The sequence below is a fragment of the Choloepus didactylus genome, chromosome 4 (genome assembly GCF_015220235.1).
Source record: "Choloepus didactylus isolate mChoDid1 chromosome 4, mChoDid1.pri, whole genome shotgun sequence".
Classification (NCBI taxonomy): Eukaryota; Metazoa; Chordata; class Mammalia; order Pilosa; family Megalonychidae; genus Choloepus; species Choloepus didactylus.
In genome coordinates, this window is record NC_051310.1 from 4,131,743 (window position 1) to 4,150,302 (window position 18,560).

Genomic DNA, 18,560 nt, shown 5'->3' on the forward strand with positions numbered 1-18,560 from the left:
TGGCCCAGCTGGACCCCTGGGAACATGGGGCCCCAGAGGGCAGGAGCCCGGCTTTACGGCCAGCTCTGACTTCACCCTCCCCAGCCGGGAAGATGCTGAGAGCACCCCCGCCGCACAGCTGGACAAGCTGAAGTGCAGAGAAGGAATGTGCTGATGTCTGGGGGCTGGAGGCAGGCAGCCAGGACCGTCCCTGCAGCAGCCTGGCCCGAAAGCCCAGCTCCAGGGACCCTCAGTCTCTAGCCGAAGGGCTCAGGCAGAGTCAGAGGCTGCAGAGGGGGCCCGGGCCTCAAACGGGGCCCACCCACTGCCCTGTAACTCTGACCCAGGGCACTGCTGGCCACTGGGGTCCCACTGTGGGGTCAGGCTGGGGAGAGGCTGACCTGTCCCCTGGAGTTCTCCCCTAAGGGCAGGGCCACCCTCCCCGATCGTCCCCTCCCTGTGGCCGTGAGGCTCCCAGGCCACCCATGCCAGCAAGTAGTGCCAACCTCCACTCTCTGCCGGCCTCAGTTTCCCTATGGGCACTAGAACAACTAGCCACTGGCAGTGCTCACACATGCCCTGCCCCCACCCCCAGCCCTGGAGCCTGGGAACCCCCACACCTGCCCACTTCCTCATTCCTGCCCCACCCACCCCCACCCCTCACCCCCCACCCCCTGGATTTGCAGCGCAGGGAGAGTTAGGTACCCCTTCCACCCCAGCCTGTCCCATCCCTGGCCCCCAGCTCCAGGACACCCATGGGGGAGGGGAGCACCCCTGGCACCTGCTCCTAGGGGAGATGGATACCTCCCCACCAGCACTCAGCCCGTTTTCCCCAGGGTCCCCCCAAAATGCAGCTCTGCATTTGGGCCTGGCTGTGGGGGTTGGGGCCAATCGGCCCAGGTGCTGCCCCCTGGCTGCCCACCGTGTAAGGGCCAGAGGGAGCTGGGAGATGCTCCCCCCACATGCCACCCCCAGCATCTCAGGACCCTTGCCCTGTCCCTGGGAGTCAACTTTGGTGGGCTCCTTGGACCTTAGCCCACCTACAGGAAACCCCGTCCCCAGTCTCCCCTTCTGCCGGGGGCAGGGGCAGGTCCAGGAACAGGTGAGCTCTGCCGTGGGAAGCGGGGCTGGAGGAGGTGCCTGGGGCAGCCTGCCTGAGCTGTTCCCTGTAAATTTCCCCATTTCAGAGGCTCGGGCCCTCTGGCAAGCCGGAAGCTGCCAATGCAAATGGGTTTCCCAGCAGCCTCCCCTGCCGGCTGGAGCCAAGTTTCATGCCCAGGTTTCCCTGAGAGGATTTGGGGGGGGGGGTGGAATTCAGGGTGCACACTCCTGCAGCTTCCTGGTAGCCCCCCCACCCAGCTGCGATCTGCAGGGTCACCCCTCCAACATTCCATGGGTGATGCAGCAGCAGCCAGATAACTTTCATTACTGGTAAGTCCCTCCCACATCTAACCCAAACACCCCAGGCTGCAGAACAAGCCTTGACTTCTTCTTGTCTCCCAAAGGCACGGCCAGCCTAGCAGCTGCCAGAGCAGGGAACAGGTGTGGGCCTTCTCTGCTCTGGACGTGCCTCAGTCTCCCCATCTGGACAACGGGATGACAGGAAGGAAAGGACTGTCCAACCACATGGAGTCATCACAGAGCCCTCCGGCTGGCCCCTCAGTGCCAGGGACCCCGGCCTCAGTCCCAGCCCCCTTAGGGAAGCACTGTTTTAATTCACATTTATTTTTAAAATAAATACCCTGTTCTTCATCTTAACTGGGGGTGGAGCTGGACAGTCAGGCCGGGAGGCCCTCTGGGTGGGCTCCAGGGAGCCTCGGCTGCCCCAAAGACTCCCCCGCGAATGCCTAAAATGCCTCCATCCTTGCTGGTGCTTCCGGCCCCGCAGCTGTCGCCGTGACCGAAGACACAGTTTCCACGACTGGACTTCAGGGAGGGGCAGGGCCAGGAGGACTTCCTGGGCTCCCAGCCTGGGGCTCAGTGCCAGGGAGAGGGGGCCGACCCTCACCCACGCCCCCCCACTCCCCAGCCCGAGCTCCAGCCCTTCTCCGCCGGTGGAGCATTAGACGCAGGTAAACAGCACATCCACGCAGGGGGACACCTTGATCTCCCCGAAAAGCACGCGTTCCCTGGTGGTCCCGGTGGTCTCGGGGCCCGCTGCCCTGGCCACAGCCCTCAGCAGGTCCTGGGCGTGCTGCAGGAGGCGCTGGTTGTGGTGGCGGCCCAGTCGGCGCAGCGCCAGGATGGCCCGCACGTGGTCCCGCCTGCAGAGACACGCAGCCCCCTCACTGCAGACCCAGCACCTCCAGTGACACCCTGGGCCCCAGGGCGTGGGTCCCCTACCCCTCACCCAGGGCTCAGGCTGGAGGATGAGAGCACCCAGCGTTCCCAGAGCAGTGTCTGCAGAGATGGAGACAGACCAAGGCCAGGAGGGGCCGCACTGGGTTGCAGGGTGCAGTGGGATCTGGGGGTGCAACATGGCTGGGCCAGGACAGGTACAGAACCTGAGGGAGGGGGCAAGGGACATGGCCCAAGAACCCAACTGCGGGCGGGGGGGGGGGGGGGGCCAAGTTTGGGGGGGACGGGGGAGGGGACGGGGGAGGTCGTGGGCCTCCTCCTGGGAGCACTGTCGGGAGGAGTCACAGCCCGGCAGAAAGGAGAGGGGCGGCGTGGGGGTGGGAGGGCCGAACCGAGGGGTGGCGGCGAGTGCCCTGCCCCCAACCGTCTCGCAGGACCCCGGAAGTCCGCGAGCCCCGGGGCCGGGAGGGGAACCCCGGTCGGTGCCTCGGGGCCAAAGCCTGGGCGACGCCCCGGCCTCACCCCTCGCTCACTGGGACAGGGAATTCCTCGGCGGGGCCGTGGGGTCGGGAAGGGGCTGCGCCAGGGGAGTTCTGCAGCTTTCCCATCCCGGAATCTCCAAGGCCCCGGAGAGATTGGAGCCGGGATTTCCACGGGTTTCCATGAGTCATCGACTCCCCAACACACACCCCGGGATCAAAGCCTCCGTCCTGCCGGCGTCTCCAGGGCAAAGAACCTTCCAGAGAAGGCTGTCCCCTGAGGCGGGGGCGTGTCTCCCCCCAAACTCCCGGCCGGCCCCTGTCACAGCTCCAGATTCCTAAGGGCCGGCTGCACCCCCTCCCTCAGACCCCGGGGCGCGGACGGTGACCGCGACCCCCTCGGTGAGCCTGGCGGGTCAGCGGCCCCTCGGCCCCGCGGTCCCCACGCACCCCTGGAAGACGCGTAAATCCCGGAGCCCTGCCCCGTCGGAACACCGCGCGGGAGCGGGCGGGGCACACCTGATGTCGGGGTAGCTCCGGATGAGCGTCTCCAGGTGGCGCCGGATGTCGTCTTTGTAGGTCTCACCCAGGATCTCCGCCACGCACGGGATGGCCGTGCCCAGCCACGTGGCCTCCGAGCCCTGCGGAGACCGGGAGGCGCGTCCGGGCCGGGCCGCCTGCCCCAGGGCCCCCGTGCCGCCCCTGGCGCCGCCCTCCGCTGGGGCGCCCTGGTGCGCTCCTGCGACTGTGTCGTCCCGGAGGACCGGCGCGGGGGCGTCCCGCTAGGCCTCATCCCTCTCCCTCCCCGACACGGCGGGCAGAGGTTTCCCCCTGTCTGCTTAGGGGGGAAGGCCCAGGCCAGGCCAGGCTGAGCTGCCTGGACTCACACAGCGACCCGGGCCTGGGCCCGACAGCACCAGCTCCACGGGCTCTGCCCTCCACGTGTGGCCGCGACCCTCGTCCCTTCCCCGCACGCCCGCAAACTATGCAAAGTGACACCCCCACCAGGCTCCATCTGACTTTGCCTGGCGCCAAGCCCCTCTGGCTCCTGATGGAGTTGGGGGGGGGAACCGCTTCCGCCAAAGCGCCGTCCTGCTCTAGGGCCCCCTCCCCTGCTATGGGGTTCCCGCAGGGGCCAAGCTGCAGTGGGAAGGGGGCGCTGCTGGGGGGCTGCAGGCGGGAGGCCCCGCGTGGAGGCGAGCGCTGCTCCTACCAGGCCCCGGAAGGTGTCCCCAATGGCCTGGGCGTCGAGGCTCATCTTCTGGGAGCCCGCCACGCGCTCCACGCCCCGGAACCGCTCGCGCGGCCTCAGCGCCTGCGCCAGGTACTCGCGGACCACGTAGCGGTGCACCTCGTGCAGGGTCTCCTGGGTGGGCCCGGGGCCAGGTCAGCAGGCGCGGCCCCCAGGATCTCGAACCCCTCCCCCGAAGCGGCCCCGCCCCCTGGGCCCTGGCCCCGCCTCCTCGCGGTACCTGCGCGGGCAGTGGGGCCACGTGCTCGAGGTGGCCAGCGAAGGCCACCACCTTGTCCATGACGGGCCGCAGCGTGTCCACTGTCAGCCAGGACTTGCTGCACACGGCCCTGAAGAGTGGCTGCGGGGCAGAGAGGGAGGAGGGTCTCCCCACGGTGGGCTCTCCACCCACCACCCTCTCCTCCCAACCCCCAGGCAGAGGCGCGTCCACCACTCCCCGCAGTCCCTTTCAGATCCAGCGACAATCTGTCACCAGGAGGGCACTTAGGGGTGCTACCTGACCTCTTCTCCATGGCTTCCCCTCTACCATCTCCTCTCCAGTCAGACTATGTCACTAGCCTGTGCTGGGAATGGCTCCCCGCAGTGCGTAGACAGGCTCAGGGTGTGCCCCAGGTCCCCAGGGCCGGGTGAGGGCCCAGGCCTGGCTCCCCAGGCCCACATTGCGTGGGGTTGGATCTTCACCACCGACAGGTAGAAAGTGTCCTTGACCAGCTGGGGATGCACCTGGGTCCCCTGCTCGTTCCCCAACACACACAGCACTGCAGTGGACCCCAGGGGTGAGTGGATGCTGTGACCTGCTGGGTGTGGAAAGTGGGGGGAGAATGGCAGGCCTGGAAGATGGAGGGATGGGAATCCATCCCACTCACCTGCACATCACGCTGCAAGCCCTGGAGCAGCTGCTTCTGGAAGCTGCAGGTGGCGGACACCAGGGGCTTCTCCAGCTCCTCAAACGTGCCAGGAAACCTGGCCAGAAGACTGGTCCTGGGGAGGGGCCAGGAGAGAGGAAGGAAGGATAAGGGGGAGCGGGCTGGGCACTGTGCCAATTGCATTCACTTAGACTACAGTGTGAAGGGCAGCCCTTGGGGCCATGCAATACCCCAGGGGCAGAGACAAGGGAGGGGTCAGCACTGAAGCCCCAGAGCCAATCACTGGGGGGTCAGTGGAAGGGGTCCCTGCCCCATGGTAGAGCTCCCCTCCAGCAGGTGGGACTCTCCTCTCAAGCCTCAGAACTGTCCCCCAGGGGGTGACTGTCCCCATTTCGCTGTTGAGGAAACTGAGGAGCAGGTATTGCCAGTCCCCATAGCCCAGGAACACAGGATAAGTTGAGTTTCTCTCAGGGACAGGGCCAGGAGCTGCCCACCGAGGGAGGCTCCCGGCCTGTGCCACCCCTAGACCAGCCTGGAGAAGCTGTGCCCCCCCGTGGTCAGCCTGGGCACGCCTGACCCAAGCCCGCGGCCGCCGCCGCCCCGGTGCGGGTTCCCGGAGCTCGCGCGCCACCTGCCGGCCGCGCCTGGCTCTGCCCCGCGGAGGACCGGACGGGACGCCCCGGGCGCCGGGACCCACCTCAGCTCCTCGCAGGCGTTGACGTAGGCGGCCAGGTGCGGCTTGCTCACCGCCTCCGACTCCAGAAAAGCCTTTGTAAACCTGGGGACCAGGTGCGCAGAGTCCACGGGGACCCTGCCCGGCCCTCCCCTCGGCTCCCCACCCGGGCCCCTTGCCGGGTGTTGGACCCTGCCCCCCCACCGCCCACACCCGGCGCCTGGCCCGGCCCCTTCCCCAGCACCTTGGCACGAAGAGGCCGAGCGCCCGCGCGCAGATCCGCAGCGTGGTGGCCTCCAGCTCTGCCGAGATGGCTCCAGCTGCCTTCACGTGCTCGGCCACAAGCTGCGAGCCATGCGACGCCCTCAGCGCAGGTCCTCCCCGTCGGGTCCGCCGAAGGCCCAGGCCCGCCTCGCTCTGTCTCTCAGCTTCTGCTTCCAGGGCCCCCCGCGCCCCGCGACGGCTCCAGCCTGGGGAGCCGACCCTCCCAACTCCCCCATGCCAGCTGGCCCCCTGCCGGCCGGAAACTGTGCCCCAGGCTCCCAGCCTTGCCGTGCGCCCCGGAGGTCCCAGACCACCCCCCACCCCTTCAACAGGGAGAGAAGGTCAGGCCAGGATCGGAGAGCTTTAGGTGAGCCTGCCCCGCACCTGAAGCCAGAACACCCGCCCCCTCCTCAGCCGGGCACCCAGTCGCACCATGTGGATGTCAGTGGACAGCAGCACGTGGTAGCGGCCCTGCAGCACGTCGGGGGCCTCCCCGGCCGCCCAGCGGCTCTGCTCCAGCTGCAGGATGCTTTCGAAGCAGCTCATGATCTTGGTCTGTGTGGGGGCGGGGGTGAGGAGGGCAGGACCCAGTGAGACCCTCCCAGGAAAGTGGACTACTCGGCTCCGTCTGTGCCCTCTGGGATGAGGACCCCGCTGCAGCGACACAGGCTGGCACCTGAGGCCGCAGCAGGCACCAAGGGGTAGCCTTTCGGGAAAGGTGATTCAGGGCGCCGTGCATCCAGGGCTGGGCCTGGCCACGCCCCCGCCTCACCTCCAGGAAACTGGTGTAGTCACTCTCCAGTTGTGCCCACACGTCCGGTGCCAGCAGCGGGGGCAGAGGCTCTGAGGGCAGCTTGAGGCCCGGTGCACCCAGGAAGTCAGGACTGGAAGGCAGGGCCAGGGCTTGAGGGCTGGGCAGGGCTCCCGTCCGGCTGCCCCCATCAAATGCCCTTGGGCCTGGCTCAAAGCCCAACCCCCTGACCACAGGGCTCCTGAACCTGGGCCTTGGTCCGTGCACACACATGCACACACGAGCACACACAAGCTTGCCCTCCAGGGTTCTTTGCCATGCCCCTCCCGGGAAGCTTCTGGCATCTCCGTTTCCTGGCACTCCTCACAACCAGCCGTGCGGGTGCAGGGGGCACGGAGATGGTTGTACAGATGGATGTGGGTGGGCTGCCTGGGTGGTGACCTCCAGCCTCGTGGTGGGGGTTCACCCAAGACTGGGCTCTAACCACCCCCCCCACCCCCAGCACCACACAGCTCAGGGACCTGTCACCTCCCAGCCCACCCCAGGGAGGCCCAGAGAGGAGAGGGCACCTGCCTGAGGCCACAGAGCAAGTGACCAGGACAGGGGCCTCTCGGCAGGCACTCCTGCCCGGGGGGCTGGGGGGCGCTCAGCAGGGGAGGAGGGGGAGATGCATCCCCAGGTCACAGTGCAGAGCAGAGGCTCCTAGCAGCCTGTGTCCTGCACAAAGGTGCCCGTCCACAGGGGCAGTTGGGGATGAAGTTCAACCCACACTAAGTGCTGTGAGCACCAGGCTGCGTCCTGCCAGGAGGGTTGCCCTTTTCCATTCACCTAAAGGCACTGGGCAGGCTAGGACAGGCCCTCTAACTGGCCCCCCTGGCCTCAGTAGCTCTCCACCCTCAGAAACTCATGCACGAGTGACCACTTAGGAAAACCCAGGGCGGGACTGCAGTATGGCCTTCCCCCCTGTCCCCAGGCCCAGGACGCCCGGGAACTGGGGATCTCTGGGGCCGCAATCGCCAGGCCCCTCCCGAGAAGGGAAGGGAGAAGGAAGGTGCTCTGTGACCTCCAGATGGGGTTCTGAAGGCCTCCCCATCCCCAGGTGGGTAGTGCCAGCCCTGACTCCTCCCGCGGGGCCGTGGCCTGCAGCCTCACCCGCCGTAGACGTTGGCGGCCCAGTCCAGCAGGACGTAGAGCCGCTCACAGCCCCGGGCGTCCTGCGCGAGCTCCTGGAGGCGCTGGGCCACGGCGCCGTGGAAGGCTTGCAGGTAGACCTCCCAGGCCGGGAAGCCGGCGGCCGCGTAAGCGGGCTGCACCTCCAGCCGCACCTTCTGCAGGTCGCATCGGACCACGCGGCCGAGCTCGGCCAGGAGCCGGCCCAGGTCCGAGGAGCCCTCGGCGTCCCCCGGCGCCTCTCCCGCAGCCACCCTCTGCACGCGCTCCTGCGCGTTCCGCCGCACCGCGTCCTCCCAGCACTGGCGCCAGCGGCGCGGAGTGCGCAGGAAGTCGCCGTCTGCAGGGGACGCCGGGTGGGCCTCCTCCTCGGCCCGCACCACGCGGGCCAGCTCGCCCAGCATGGCCGCGTCGACGGCGCCCGGGCCCAGCGTCTCGCGCACGATGGCGCGCATCTCCGCAGCCAGCCCGTCGTAATGCAGGCACACGTCCATGGCGCGTCGCGCGAAGCCCGTGGGGTCCTTCTCGAAGGCGCGCGCGGCCTTCGCGGCCACCAGCCCCGCCTCCAGGTGTTGCAGCTGTTCGAAAGCCGCCAGCAGGTGCCGCTCGGTGATGAGGTCGGCCACGGATTTGCCTTCTGGATGGGACAGGCGGAGGTGGTGGGCGCCGGGGAGAGGGACCCAGGACCTCAGCCAGAGCTGAGGCAGGTAGGCCCCGGCAGGCCCAGGCTGCAGTGGGGGGAGGGGGGGCCACGTTGCCTGGGCCTGGGCCCAGCACCCAACTCGAGGCCTGCTCCCAGAACAGCCCCCACCTGCCAGGCACCCTCCCTTGAAGGCAGAACCCCAGGCCCTGAGCCTGGCTGAAAACAGCAATGTGGATGCCCAGCGGGGAACGAGATGCGGCCGAGGCACCCAGCAGTGCCCGGCCCCTGCCTCCCGACCCCCACCCCCACCCCAGCCCTGGCCCCCAGATCTGCTGAGCTGGACCTAGTGGCCTCATGCACAGCGGACTGCAAGTCCAGTGGGTTCAGAGCTCAGGCTGGGCGTGTCCTTCCATACCCAGGCTCCTGCCCCCCGGCCCCACTTCAGCACTCCCGGTCCCTGCACCTCTCTCTATGCCCAGCAGCCCTCTGCCTCCACCTGCACCCACCTCCTTCAGGACACAACTCAAGGCTTCCTCCTCCAGGCAGCCACCCTGACTGATCCCTCCTCCAGGCAGCCATAGCCCCCATGTTCCCCCTGACCCCACAATCAGGGAGGGCCAGCCCCTTGCCCATAGCCCTGGTTTGGGCAGCAGCCCAGGCTGTAGAGAGCTAGAGCTCTTGGAGTGCTGCAGATCTGGGCTCAGCCATGCCTTCTCCACTCTTCTGAGCCTCACTTTTCTCAGTTCCCCAGTGGATGCTCACGCCAAGGGTGGGTGTGTAACCGAGAAGTTAAGAATCAACAAATAGTGATGACTGAGTCATTACATAGACGGCTCTCTCTTACCTTCTAGCACATCGTGGAACAGCCAGAAGGAAATACCTGAAATGACTGAACCCTGCTACCCTGATCTTTGATGATGACACATAACCTTTAGCTTATGATTGCAAAAACCTCGTGACTGGTCCCGCTCATACGTCCTTACCTGTTTTACAACTTTCGAGTCTTATGATCACAAAAGACAGCCCCTAATGTTTATTAATGAAGGAACCTGCCCCAAATCCTGTTATTTTACTAGACGGAGCTGGACCTAACGAAAACGGGCCTGCCTGCCATGCGCAGTAGCTTAAACTTTCACCTGTAAGTGACCTATTCCTCATTATAATTCTGAAAGTCATGCCCACCATCGTGTTTTGTGACTAAGCATGTAATCAATCTGCACATGCTCAACAATTAGATCACTTCCAAATATATCACCTGGAGCCATTGTGCTCATTATCCTAAAACCTGCCCATCTTTTGATGCTATAAAACTATCAGAATTTTAGACGGGTTTTAGGCCAATAGACCACTTATTCTCCTTGCTTCCCACAGCAATAGACTTTCTCCCTTTGAAACTCCAGTGTCATAGATTGGCTGTTATGCACATCAGGCAGGGAATCCCGTGTTTGATCGGTACCAGGGCTGGAGGCTGGGGAGGAGAGCCTGTCGGGGGGGCCCGGGCTCTGCTGCTCTGCAGCCTGGCCTCAGTTTCCCCCCATGCTCAGAGCTGTTTGTGAGGTCCTCACCTGCCCCTGGTTCCAGTTCCTCAGGCCCCACACCAGCGGATGCCTGCTGGCCGACCCCATCCGTGCCCCTCGAGGGCGCCTGGGGGCTGGGGGCTGCCCCTGAGGCAGCAGGCACCTGAGCTTCCTTGGCAACCATGTCCTGGACCAGGACGCGCTGGAGGGACCGAAACAGGAAGCGGGAGCTGCGCCGGAACAGGCCCAGGTCCTCAGCAGTGTCCCCACACGAGGCCCGATGGCTTGCCCGGGAGAAGGCCCGCTGAAAGGTGCCCAGGCCGGGTGGCGCCGTGGCCTGGCGGTGGGCGCTGGTTGCGTCCCCGCTGCTCGTGGGCCGGGTGTCCAATGTTGGAGTCTGCAAATGGGCTGGATTCTTGGGGCTGCGCAGCTCGGGCCCAGGTGTCACTGTCCGGGGCGACAGCATCTTGGCGGCAGGAGAGCTGGGGGTGGAAACAAGACTCAGGGGGCCTGGGGGGGATGCCCAGCCCCAGGGAGCAGATGCAGAAATCCAGGAGAGACCTGTGGGGCCCAGCCAGGCCCAGGGGCTTGGTCAGGGAAGGCTTCCCGGAGGAGGCAGCCCTCAGGCTGTCAAAAGGGAAATGACACACGGTGCCCAGAAAGGAAACGTCACCAGACAACAGTGAGCGCTGAGGTGTCGGCAGCCAAAAGGAAGCCTTTCCCATCACCCCCCAAAGGTGCCCACCCCTCACTTGGCCTGCCAGGCCAGGCCCTGGCTCTGTGCCCCCTCCGCAATAGAACCGGAGGGAGGAGTGTAACACACACGCCAGCCACGCCCAGGACTCCTGGGACTTCTGGGTCCTGCTGCTTACGATGCACCCCTGCCCAGCCCCTTCCCCACCCCCAGAGCCCCCAGCTCACCCCTGATTTATCCGAACAGGCCCGACTGTTTCCACTCAGAGAGGAGCCCAGGGAGGGACCCTGGGCAGTGGCGGGGACAGCAGGGGCAGGGGTGGTCAGGCCGGAGGGTGATGAGTCGGCACCCGCAGCTTATCGTGGCCAGCAGGAAGGTGGCAGGAGGGGCCATGGGTCTATATTTAACTGGGGGTGGGAGGGGACTCCCCACACCGCTTCCCCCATCCTGGCCTGGGGGGTGCAGAGTGGTCGCCAGGGCATGGGGGTGCTGGGCCGGCCCTGCCCGTCCCCACCTGAGCCCCTGGTCCCCTCTGGGGCTCCACCCCACCCCCTTCCACCCAGAGGAGCCTGGCTGTGTTTGCTTTTCTGGCTATAGGTTAAGCTGGGGGTGGGAGAGAGGAGGGAACATTCTAGATCTACTGTGCAAACAGGACAGTGGGCTGGGGGGTGGGGGCCAGCAAGGTCTTGCTTCACCCCCAGAGAAACTGAGGATCCAAGAGGGGTGCCGGCCAAGCAGAGACATAGCCCCCCCAGAGAAACTGAGGATCCAAGAGGGGTGCCGGCCAAGCAGAGACATAGCCCCCAGCCCACCCCCAGGTTCCCCACACCCTCCCTGCTCCAGCCCACCCTGGGAACTGGCACAAAGCCGGCTCCTGAGCCCTGGGTGACAAGGGACACCAGGCCTGTCTCCTGGGGTGCAGTGATGCTGAGGGGCAAGGCCCAGACCCTCACCAGGGATCAGCTGGGGCCACGCTGCCTCGAGGCCACGGGGAAGACGGAGCAGCCGGAGGAGGCCCCTGGGGGCCACTGATCACCACCCTCCCCTGGTGCTCTGGGGACACAGCCCGTCCCAGGCCCGACTCACTCAGCAGGGAGCACTGTCCCAGGAGCTGTCTGCAAGCCTCCCCTCTCCTCTCTCTCCCTGGGCCCCCCTCAGCACCGGACAGAGGGGCGGCACCCAGCAGGGACGAGAGTGGGGGAGAAGGAGCTGTTCCAGCCTCTGGGCTCCCAGTGGATGCACAGATCAGATCCCCACGACTACAGGGTTATATATAAGGTGTCACTCACCCCGTTTCATAGATGCGGGATCTGGGGCTCAGAGAGGGGCAGTGTCTTGCCTCAGTCCACACAGCCCCAGGGTGGGGGAGCCTGGAATGAGTCCATGTCTGTCTGGAAAGCCAGGAGCCAAGGCTGCACAGGCCCAGGTCTCCCCAGTTGCGGTCCGAGGCCCGTTTTCTCCCGGCAGAGGGGCCCAGCGCACGGGTGGTTCCCAGTGCCACGAATGGGGTCCGCCTCTCCCAGGAAGCCCAGAGGCAGATTCTGGGTAAGGAGGGGCAGCTGGGCAGGAGAGTCCCTTGGGAGGTCACAGAAGCCAAGGCCTGGGGACCCCCAGCCTGCTCCACGGCCCTTGTCTCAAACCAGAGCTGCCCTGAAGGGCCATCGAGGCCCCCAGTCAGTCCCCACTTTTCTATCCACACCGCCTTGACCCTGCTCCCAGCAGCTTCCCAGGCCTTACTTGACCTTCCCAAAGCACCAGCCAGCCAGGTCCTCCCTGCCCGAAATCCTCACAGGGCTCCCCTGTGCCCTCAGGCCAATTCGGGCCCCATCACCTGGCAGGCAAAGCCCTCCGTCCCGGGTCTGCACTTGCCCCAGCTTCTCCTCTGGGCCCCCCGACTCTCCCCACCCCATCAGCCTCCTCTCCGCCCCCCGCAGGTCCAGCCTCCTGCTTCCGCCCAGGCCATGCCCCCTCCTGGCCTGCTCTCCTGGCTCTTGGAATCTGAGCTGGGTTTCGGGATCTGGGTGGGCGCAGGCCCCCACCTCCAGGGAGGCCTCAGCCTGTACCCCCCACCTGCCCTCACCTTGTCTGCTCAGCTGGCACTCAGGACCATCCCTGTGGACAGGTGGCCCTCCCGCCTTGGCCTGGGAGTCCATCCACCTCCTCCCTCCCCATTACCCACTGGAGAAGGGGTGAGCCGTCCAGCATGAGGGTCCCTGTCCCCAGCCACACGGGTGCCTGCCAGGCTGAGAACCCTGCTGAAGCTGCCACCCAGCATGACCGTGGGGCCTCCTGCTGGCTGAGGGGCTGCCCCCTTTATCTCTCCATGTCTGTCCCCATTGCCCAGGGTCCAAGGAGGCCCTTGCTCCTGGCCACAGCTCCCTGCCTGGGGCTTGGAGCTGGCTGAGCTGCAAGGCCCCGAAGCCCCAGGCCCCGCTGCACCCAGTTCAGGCGGATGCACCAAGATGGGGTGACGATACCACCCAGAAGATGCGGTCACTGGGAGCTCCCACCCGGGCCAACACGAGCACTCAGGCCTGGAGGGGACAGGAAGTGGTGGCACAAGGAGGCTGTCCCAGGGTGCCAGCGTCCCTCCCTGCAGCCTCAGCTTGCACCCCTTCTCCCTCAGCCCCACTCCTGGGGGCAGGTCACTCCCTGTACCACGGCCACTACCCCTGGCTGGCCTGCGCCCCTCCTTCCCTCTCCACCTGCCACCCCCACCACCTGGCCCCCACCCAGCCGCCTAACTGCATTCCTCCTGGACCCCCTTGAAGTATCTCCAGAGAGCAGCCGGGGACTTCCCGGTGAACGTAAAGCTCCCTTCAACCCTTCCTTGGAAATTGGAAGTTTCCCGAAAGTGAGGAACAAAACGAGGATGTGCGGTCTCACCGCAGCCCGGACATCTACCTGGAGGAACAAGAGTGACCTCAGCCCACCGGGTCAGCTCTCAACTCCCTCAAGGCTCAGCAGAAGTGGCTCCTCCTCCGAGAAGCCTTCCCTGACCAGCTGAGCCCTGGCCCCCGGACAGCGCCCCCTGCTCGGGGCCTGGTCCCAGCCTGGGGACTTCTCCCTGGCTGAGGGACAGTGCCAGGGCCTGGGGTGTCTCTGCCCCTTGACGAGGAGCCCCCCAGGGCAGGGTGTGGGCCACCCCAGCACCCAGCCAGGGCCGGTACACAGCCAGTGCCCAGGGCAAATCGATGAGCGAGCCTCACGGTTAGTGCGTGACTGTGCTCGGGTCTGTGCGCCTCAGGGCGCCTGCGAGAGGTTCTCGCTGAGTCTAGGTGCCTACCTATGCTTGTGCGTGTGTGTGTGTGCGTGTGCGTGTGCGTGTGCGCGTGTGCGTGTGCGCGTCTGCTGTCATCCGAGCTGGCACTCCCTCGCAGTCAGCCTGGGCTCCAATCCAGAGCCCTTGGCCCAGAAGGCCCCTGGCAGCACCAGCCTCGCCCTCCGCCCCCCGGCCCTGCCCACTGCCCCTGCCCCACCTGCCGGGGACGTACCTGCTCAGGGGGCCGACTCCGGGTCCCCAGGAGAACGGGGCTGCCTGGGAAGGCCACGGGGCAGGGCCGTCAGAGCCAGCCCGGGCCTGGGGCCACCGGAGCAGCCAGCGCGAGTGCCCGGCAGCTGGGACTTCCCAGCCGTGCTCGGCGCCCGACCCCCCCCGGCCCCACCCCCAGGCCCTCCCTCCCCTCCCTCCCCTCCCTCCCCCTACTTTCACTTTCAGAGCCAAGCCCGCCCCCTTCCCATTCCAGAGACAACCACTCTGACCTTTGATTCCCGGGACCCGGACTCGGGCTGAGGGGCAGGGGCCGCGGGAGAGGGGCCGGGGACAGCAGGCGGGGGCTCAAGGCCGTGGGGGCGGACAACGCCGGCACTGCCCGCCCCTCCCATGGTCAGCCCGAGGCCGGAGGGCCCGGCGCAGGCCCGGGGGGCACCCAGCCCACCGCGTCCACAGAGTGAAGCCCAGAAGGACGCGCCCTCCAGGGCAGGGCAGGCACCAGGCCTCCCCATCGAGCTCACCCCGGGGCCTGCCATGCCCCGCCCGGAGCCGAGGGCCAGGGGCCAAGCAAGGTGGGCCTGTCCTGGGGTCCCCGGGAACAGGGAAGGGGGTGAGCCATAGCCATTCCCGAGGGCTTCAGGGGCAGGAGGGTGCACAGCCTCCAAGGACAGGCAGGTGACACTCGGTGGCGAGCCTGAGCAAACGACGTGCGGAGGTGGGACTGAGCCTTAAATGGGGTCACGGGCCTGGCAGCAAGCAGGGGGTACATCAGACAGAAGACATTTTGTGGGGTGGGCCCCTGAGGCTTCCCAGAAGGGGCAGCCCCACCCCTTCATGGGGGGATTCCGGTATGAGCGTCCTAGGAAAGAAACTCAGGGAAAATCCAGGGAGAACAGATCCAGGCCTGTCCCGACCTGAGCTGGAGCGGCCTGGGGAGGGAGGGTGCTCGGGGAGGGAGGGGTGCACAGGGCATGGGGGCTCCGAAAGCATCCGGGGCCACATGGCAGAGGGGAGGGGCGGGGCCTGGAGATGCCAGCACCTCCTCCAGGAAGCCCTCTGCTTATCCATTTAGCCCTGGCTTCCTCTCTGTGACATGGGGCCATGAGGCACCCAGCTGGCGGGTACATCCAGTGGCACAGGGTCCTTCCCTCCGGCTCAGGCTGCTCTGCCCACTGGCCTCTGACACAGAGACGGAGAGCAAGAGATGAGAGGGGCAAGCACAACTCAAGACAAAGCCAGGAGGGGCTGGCGGGGGCTTGACGTGGCTGCCAGGGCTCCTCAGTGGGCGTCCCGGGGGCAGCTCTGTCCAGGGGGAGCCCTGGGTCCGTGAGACAGATGTTCAGAACCCAGGCTGCAGTGCTCGGCGAGGCTGGGCACCTGCTCACGACACAGCTGGAGAGAGAACCCAGGACCCCATCCCGGGTCTCCAGCTCCGAGGAGAGCCAGGCCTGGTGACCACTGGGGGCTCCCAGATCAAGAAGCAGGTCCCTGAAAAGCTGGGGGTAGGCGAAGACCTGGTGGATTGCACCTGGGCCTCCGCCCAACACCCAGGGGCCCCCCAAGCTGCGTCCACTTCTCGGCATGCGTCTGCGGGGTTTCTTTTACTCTGTTCCGTGTTGTTCCCCCCACAGCCCGGACGTTCTCCACAAAATTCCTTTGGAAAAGTCCCAGCCTTGTCCCAGGGTGGCCTCAGGCACAGGGCTGCTCCTGGCCAAGGTCAAGGCCAGGCGAGGGCTGAGCTGAGGGGGCAGCTGGGAGGCCAGGCAGCCGGGCAGCGTCAAGTGGAGGACAAAGCCTGGCTCCCGTGGGGGGCACTCAGAGCACTTGTGCTCCAAGCCTCAGTCTACCCCTCCGTAGAGACCCTCACCGTCCGGCGCCCGCCTGTCCTGGGGTTCCACAGGTAGACGCCAGAGGCTGCAAATTCCACAGGGCCGAGCCGGGTCCGGGCGTGCCAGCCTCGGCCCGAACTGCCCGCGGCACCTGGGCACAGGGGCAGCGCCGCCCTCTGAGACTCAGTTTCCCTGGGACGAGCATTGCCGAGTTTACGTGGCCCACCTCGGACGCAGCGACCACCGCCCCTTCCGCAGGGACACCGCCCCACCCGCCCCGGTCGCCAGGGGGAGCCGCAGGGCGAGCCCTGAGTGCTGGGGGCGGGGCCTCGGATTGGGCGGGGCCTCTGCCTCTGGCACCGCCCCCTAGTAGCCACTAACTCGTGGGGGCGTGGCCCGAAGCCCAGCCGGACGTGAAGGGGGTTGGGCCCCGCGGGAGGTGAGTCCTGGGGCCACGGGGCCGCCCTTCCCCACACTGGTCCGTCTCCTTCGGGCCGACCCTCCAGCCCCGGCATCGCAGGGACTTTCTGGGTTAAAGCCCCTCAGACGAGGCCCCTCCCCAAACCCCTAGGACCCACGCGACGCCCGCCCTTCCGCGAAGAGAAGAGCTCAGCACCCGGGGACCCTCGGAGACCCTGATTCCCGGGACCGCCAGTGCGGGTCGTTTGCACCGAGGAGCTCCCTGTTGGGTGGGGAGCCCCGGGCATGGAGGAATCCCCCGGACCCGGCTCGGGTGCTCCAGCAGGCGGTGCCCCCCACCCTCAGGAGAAGCCACCGCCACTGCACCCCATTCTTGGAATCCGCCCTGCTCCAGGCTGGGCAGAGGGAGACTGTGGGAACTGCTGGAGCTTGGGTTGCAGATCGATCCGGGTTCTGTCTGCGCTCGGCCCTCTTCCAGCCGTGGGACCTTGGTTAAATCGTCTTTAAAATGGGTAGCCTGGTAGGGCAGTGGTGGGGATGGAATCTCTGCAAATAGCACCTGTCACCCACCCCCGCCTTCCACACCAGGAATCCAAAGGCTGCCCTGCGTGCCTGGTCTCCCTCACCCCACATCCCAGGTGTCAGCAAGTCCTGGCAGTGCCCCTGCGAAATGTCCCCCCACCTCCACCTGCCCCCTGCCCCACCCCCACCCTATCCTGGTCCAGGTCTCCGGCATGGCTCCCTCCCCACTCTCCAGCAGATCCCACCGCAGCTGCAGTGGGCTTTGTAACATTTGGATCAGGTCTTAAAACCCTAAAGAGACTTCCTGGTGTTCCCAGGATAAAGGCCCAGGCTTGGAGGCTCCTCTCCTATTTCATTCACTCACTCGTTCACTCACTCAGCTCAGTGTGTGTACTGAGCAGTGCCCTGGGGCCGTGACGGTGAAGTTCATACATCAGCTTGGCCAGTTGTTAGAGCAAGCCAGCACTGGCCTGATTGTTATTATGAGCATATTTTGTAGGTAGATTAGGATCTATAGCCAGTCGATTGCATCTACGGCTGATTTCATCTACAGCCGATTGCATCTACAGTCAACAAAGGAGCTGGTCCTCGACCACGAGGAGAGTCTCCTCATCCAGTCAGTTGGAGGGCTTAAAGCCAGAACTGAGGATTTCAGCAGGCAGAAGAATTTCTTTCTCTACTCCAGCCGGTCAGCTTTCCTGGAGAATTCAACTTCACCTTCATCACAGTTTACAGCTCGCGGCTTGCCCTACGGAATTTGGACTTGCCAGTCCCCATGGTCGTGAGAGCCAACTCCTGTAATAAATCTCTTAATATTTAGATATGTCTGTTCTGTTTCTCTGGAGAACCCAGGCTAACACAGGGCCGCCTGTGCTGGATGCCGGGGTTCAGAGAACAAGCCAGGGCCAGCCCTGCCCTCCCCACGGCACACACCGCCCCATTTCCCTGGCTCTCCAAACTCTCCAGAATCCATAGTCTCATGGCACAAGGGGGCCTGTCATTGAATGGAGGTGATGTGTCTCTCCACATAGACTCCGACCAAGGCGGGAGCAGGCCTGCCTCGCCCCTGTGTCTGTGCAGGCAGATGGCACCTGAAGATGCCCGTTAAAGCCACGGAGAAAGAAAGAAGGAAGAAATAAACCCCCCAGAGGACGCTTCTAGGGTTAATGCACGAGGCGGGACTGGCACTGGGGGATCGGGCTGGGGTGCAAGCGTGCGGCTCAGTGGCGAGTGCTTGTGAACGCCGTCGTTGAAGGTTGTGAAGGAGCCACAGCCCCGGCCAGCCCTGGGGCCCCTCCACCTGGGGCAGGTGGCAGGCATGGCGGAGAGGTGGCCGAGTCCCCAGGCCCAGGTAAGTGGGAGAGGACAGGCCTTGTGGGGCTGACAAGAAGGTCCTCAAAGCCGCCCACCACCCTCCTGAGCCGTGGGCCATGCAGGGCCCCACGGGACATCCTGGGCCATGCAAGGAGCCACAGGTAGGAAATGAAAGCAGGTGCCAGGCTGCTGGAGAATTCCACGCCTCTGCCTTCCCCCTCTCCAGCACCTTGGGGTGGGGGTGTATTTTTAGAAGGAAGGAGAGTTGGAGAAAGTGCCTTATTCATGGTGGAGGTTGGCAAGGTGTCCAGGGACTGACAGAGTGGCCAGTGTCCCCTGCCTCCCCCTCCGGGTTCACTCGGGCCTCAGCCCACCCTGCCCGGGCCCAGGGGCTTG

The 18,560-nt window shown here is 65.8% G+C and overlaps 2 protein-coding genes across 5 annotated transcripts; one reads left to right on the plus strand and one right to left on the minus strand.

The window, feature by feature from the left end:
- Positions 1-1,684: 1,684 nt before the first annotated feature.
- On the minus strand, positions 1,685-14,237 carry EXOC3L4 (exocyst complex component 3 like 4). 3 transcript variants are annotated; one of them, XM_037831778.1, is made up of 12 exons: positions 14,081-14,237; positions 9,941-10,374; positions 7,715-8,369; positions 6,584-6,695; positions 6,244-6,366; positions 5,792-5,892; positions 5,572-5,652; positions 4,875-4,989; positions 4,229-4,348; positions 3,970-4,122; positions 3,276-3,397; positions 1,685-2,243 (listed from the first exon to the last, which is right to left on the minus strand). In XM_037831778.1, exons 2-12 carry the CDS (start codon positions 10,356-10,358, stop codon positions 2,042-2,044), a joined length of 2,202 nt encoding a protein of 733 aa, XP_037687706.1. In that variant the 5' UTR covers positions 10,359-10,374; positions 14,081-14,237; the 3' UTR covers positions 1,685-2,041. The 3 variants fall into 3 exon arrangements, with proteins under 3 accessions (XP_037687706.1, XP_037687708.1, XP_037687707.1); XM_037831780.1 differs by lacking the exon at positions 14,081-14,237 and adding an exon at positions 11,876-12,283; XM_037831779.1 differs by lacking the exon at positions 14,081-14,237 and adding an exon at positions 10,814-10,926.
- Positions 14,238-14,402: 165 nt separating this feature from the next.
- Positions 14,403-17,669, plus strand: LOC119531046 (translation initiation factor IF-2-like). 2 transcript variants are annotated; one of them, XM_037831782.1, is made up of 2 exons: positions 14,403-14,651; positions 16,480-17,669. In XM_037831782.1, the coding sequence occupies exons 1-2, from the start codon at positions 14,470-14,472 to the stop codon at positions 16,850-16,852; spliced, it is 555 nt and encodes a 184-aa protein (XP_037687710.1). In that variant the 5' UTR covers positions 14,403-14,469; the 3' UTR covers positions 16,853-17,669. The 2 variants fall into 2 exon arrangements, 1 of the variants encoding a protein (XP_037687710.1); XR_005216175.1 differs by having other exon boundaries at positions 14,405-14,651; positions 17,404-17,669.
- The last annotated feature ends 891 nt before the right edge of the window (positions 17,670-18,560 follow it).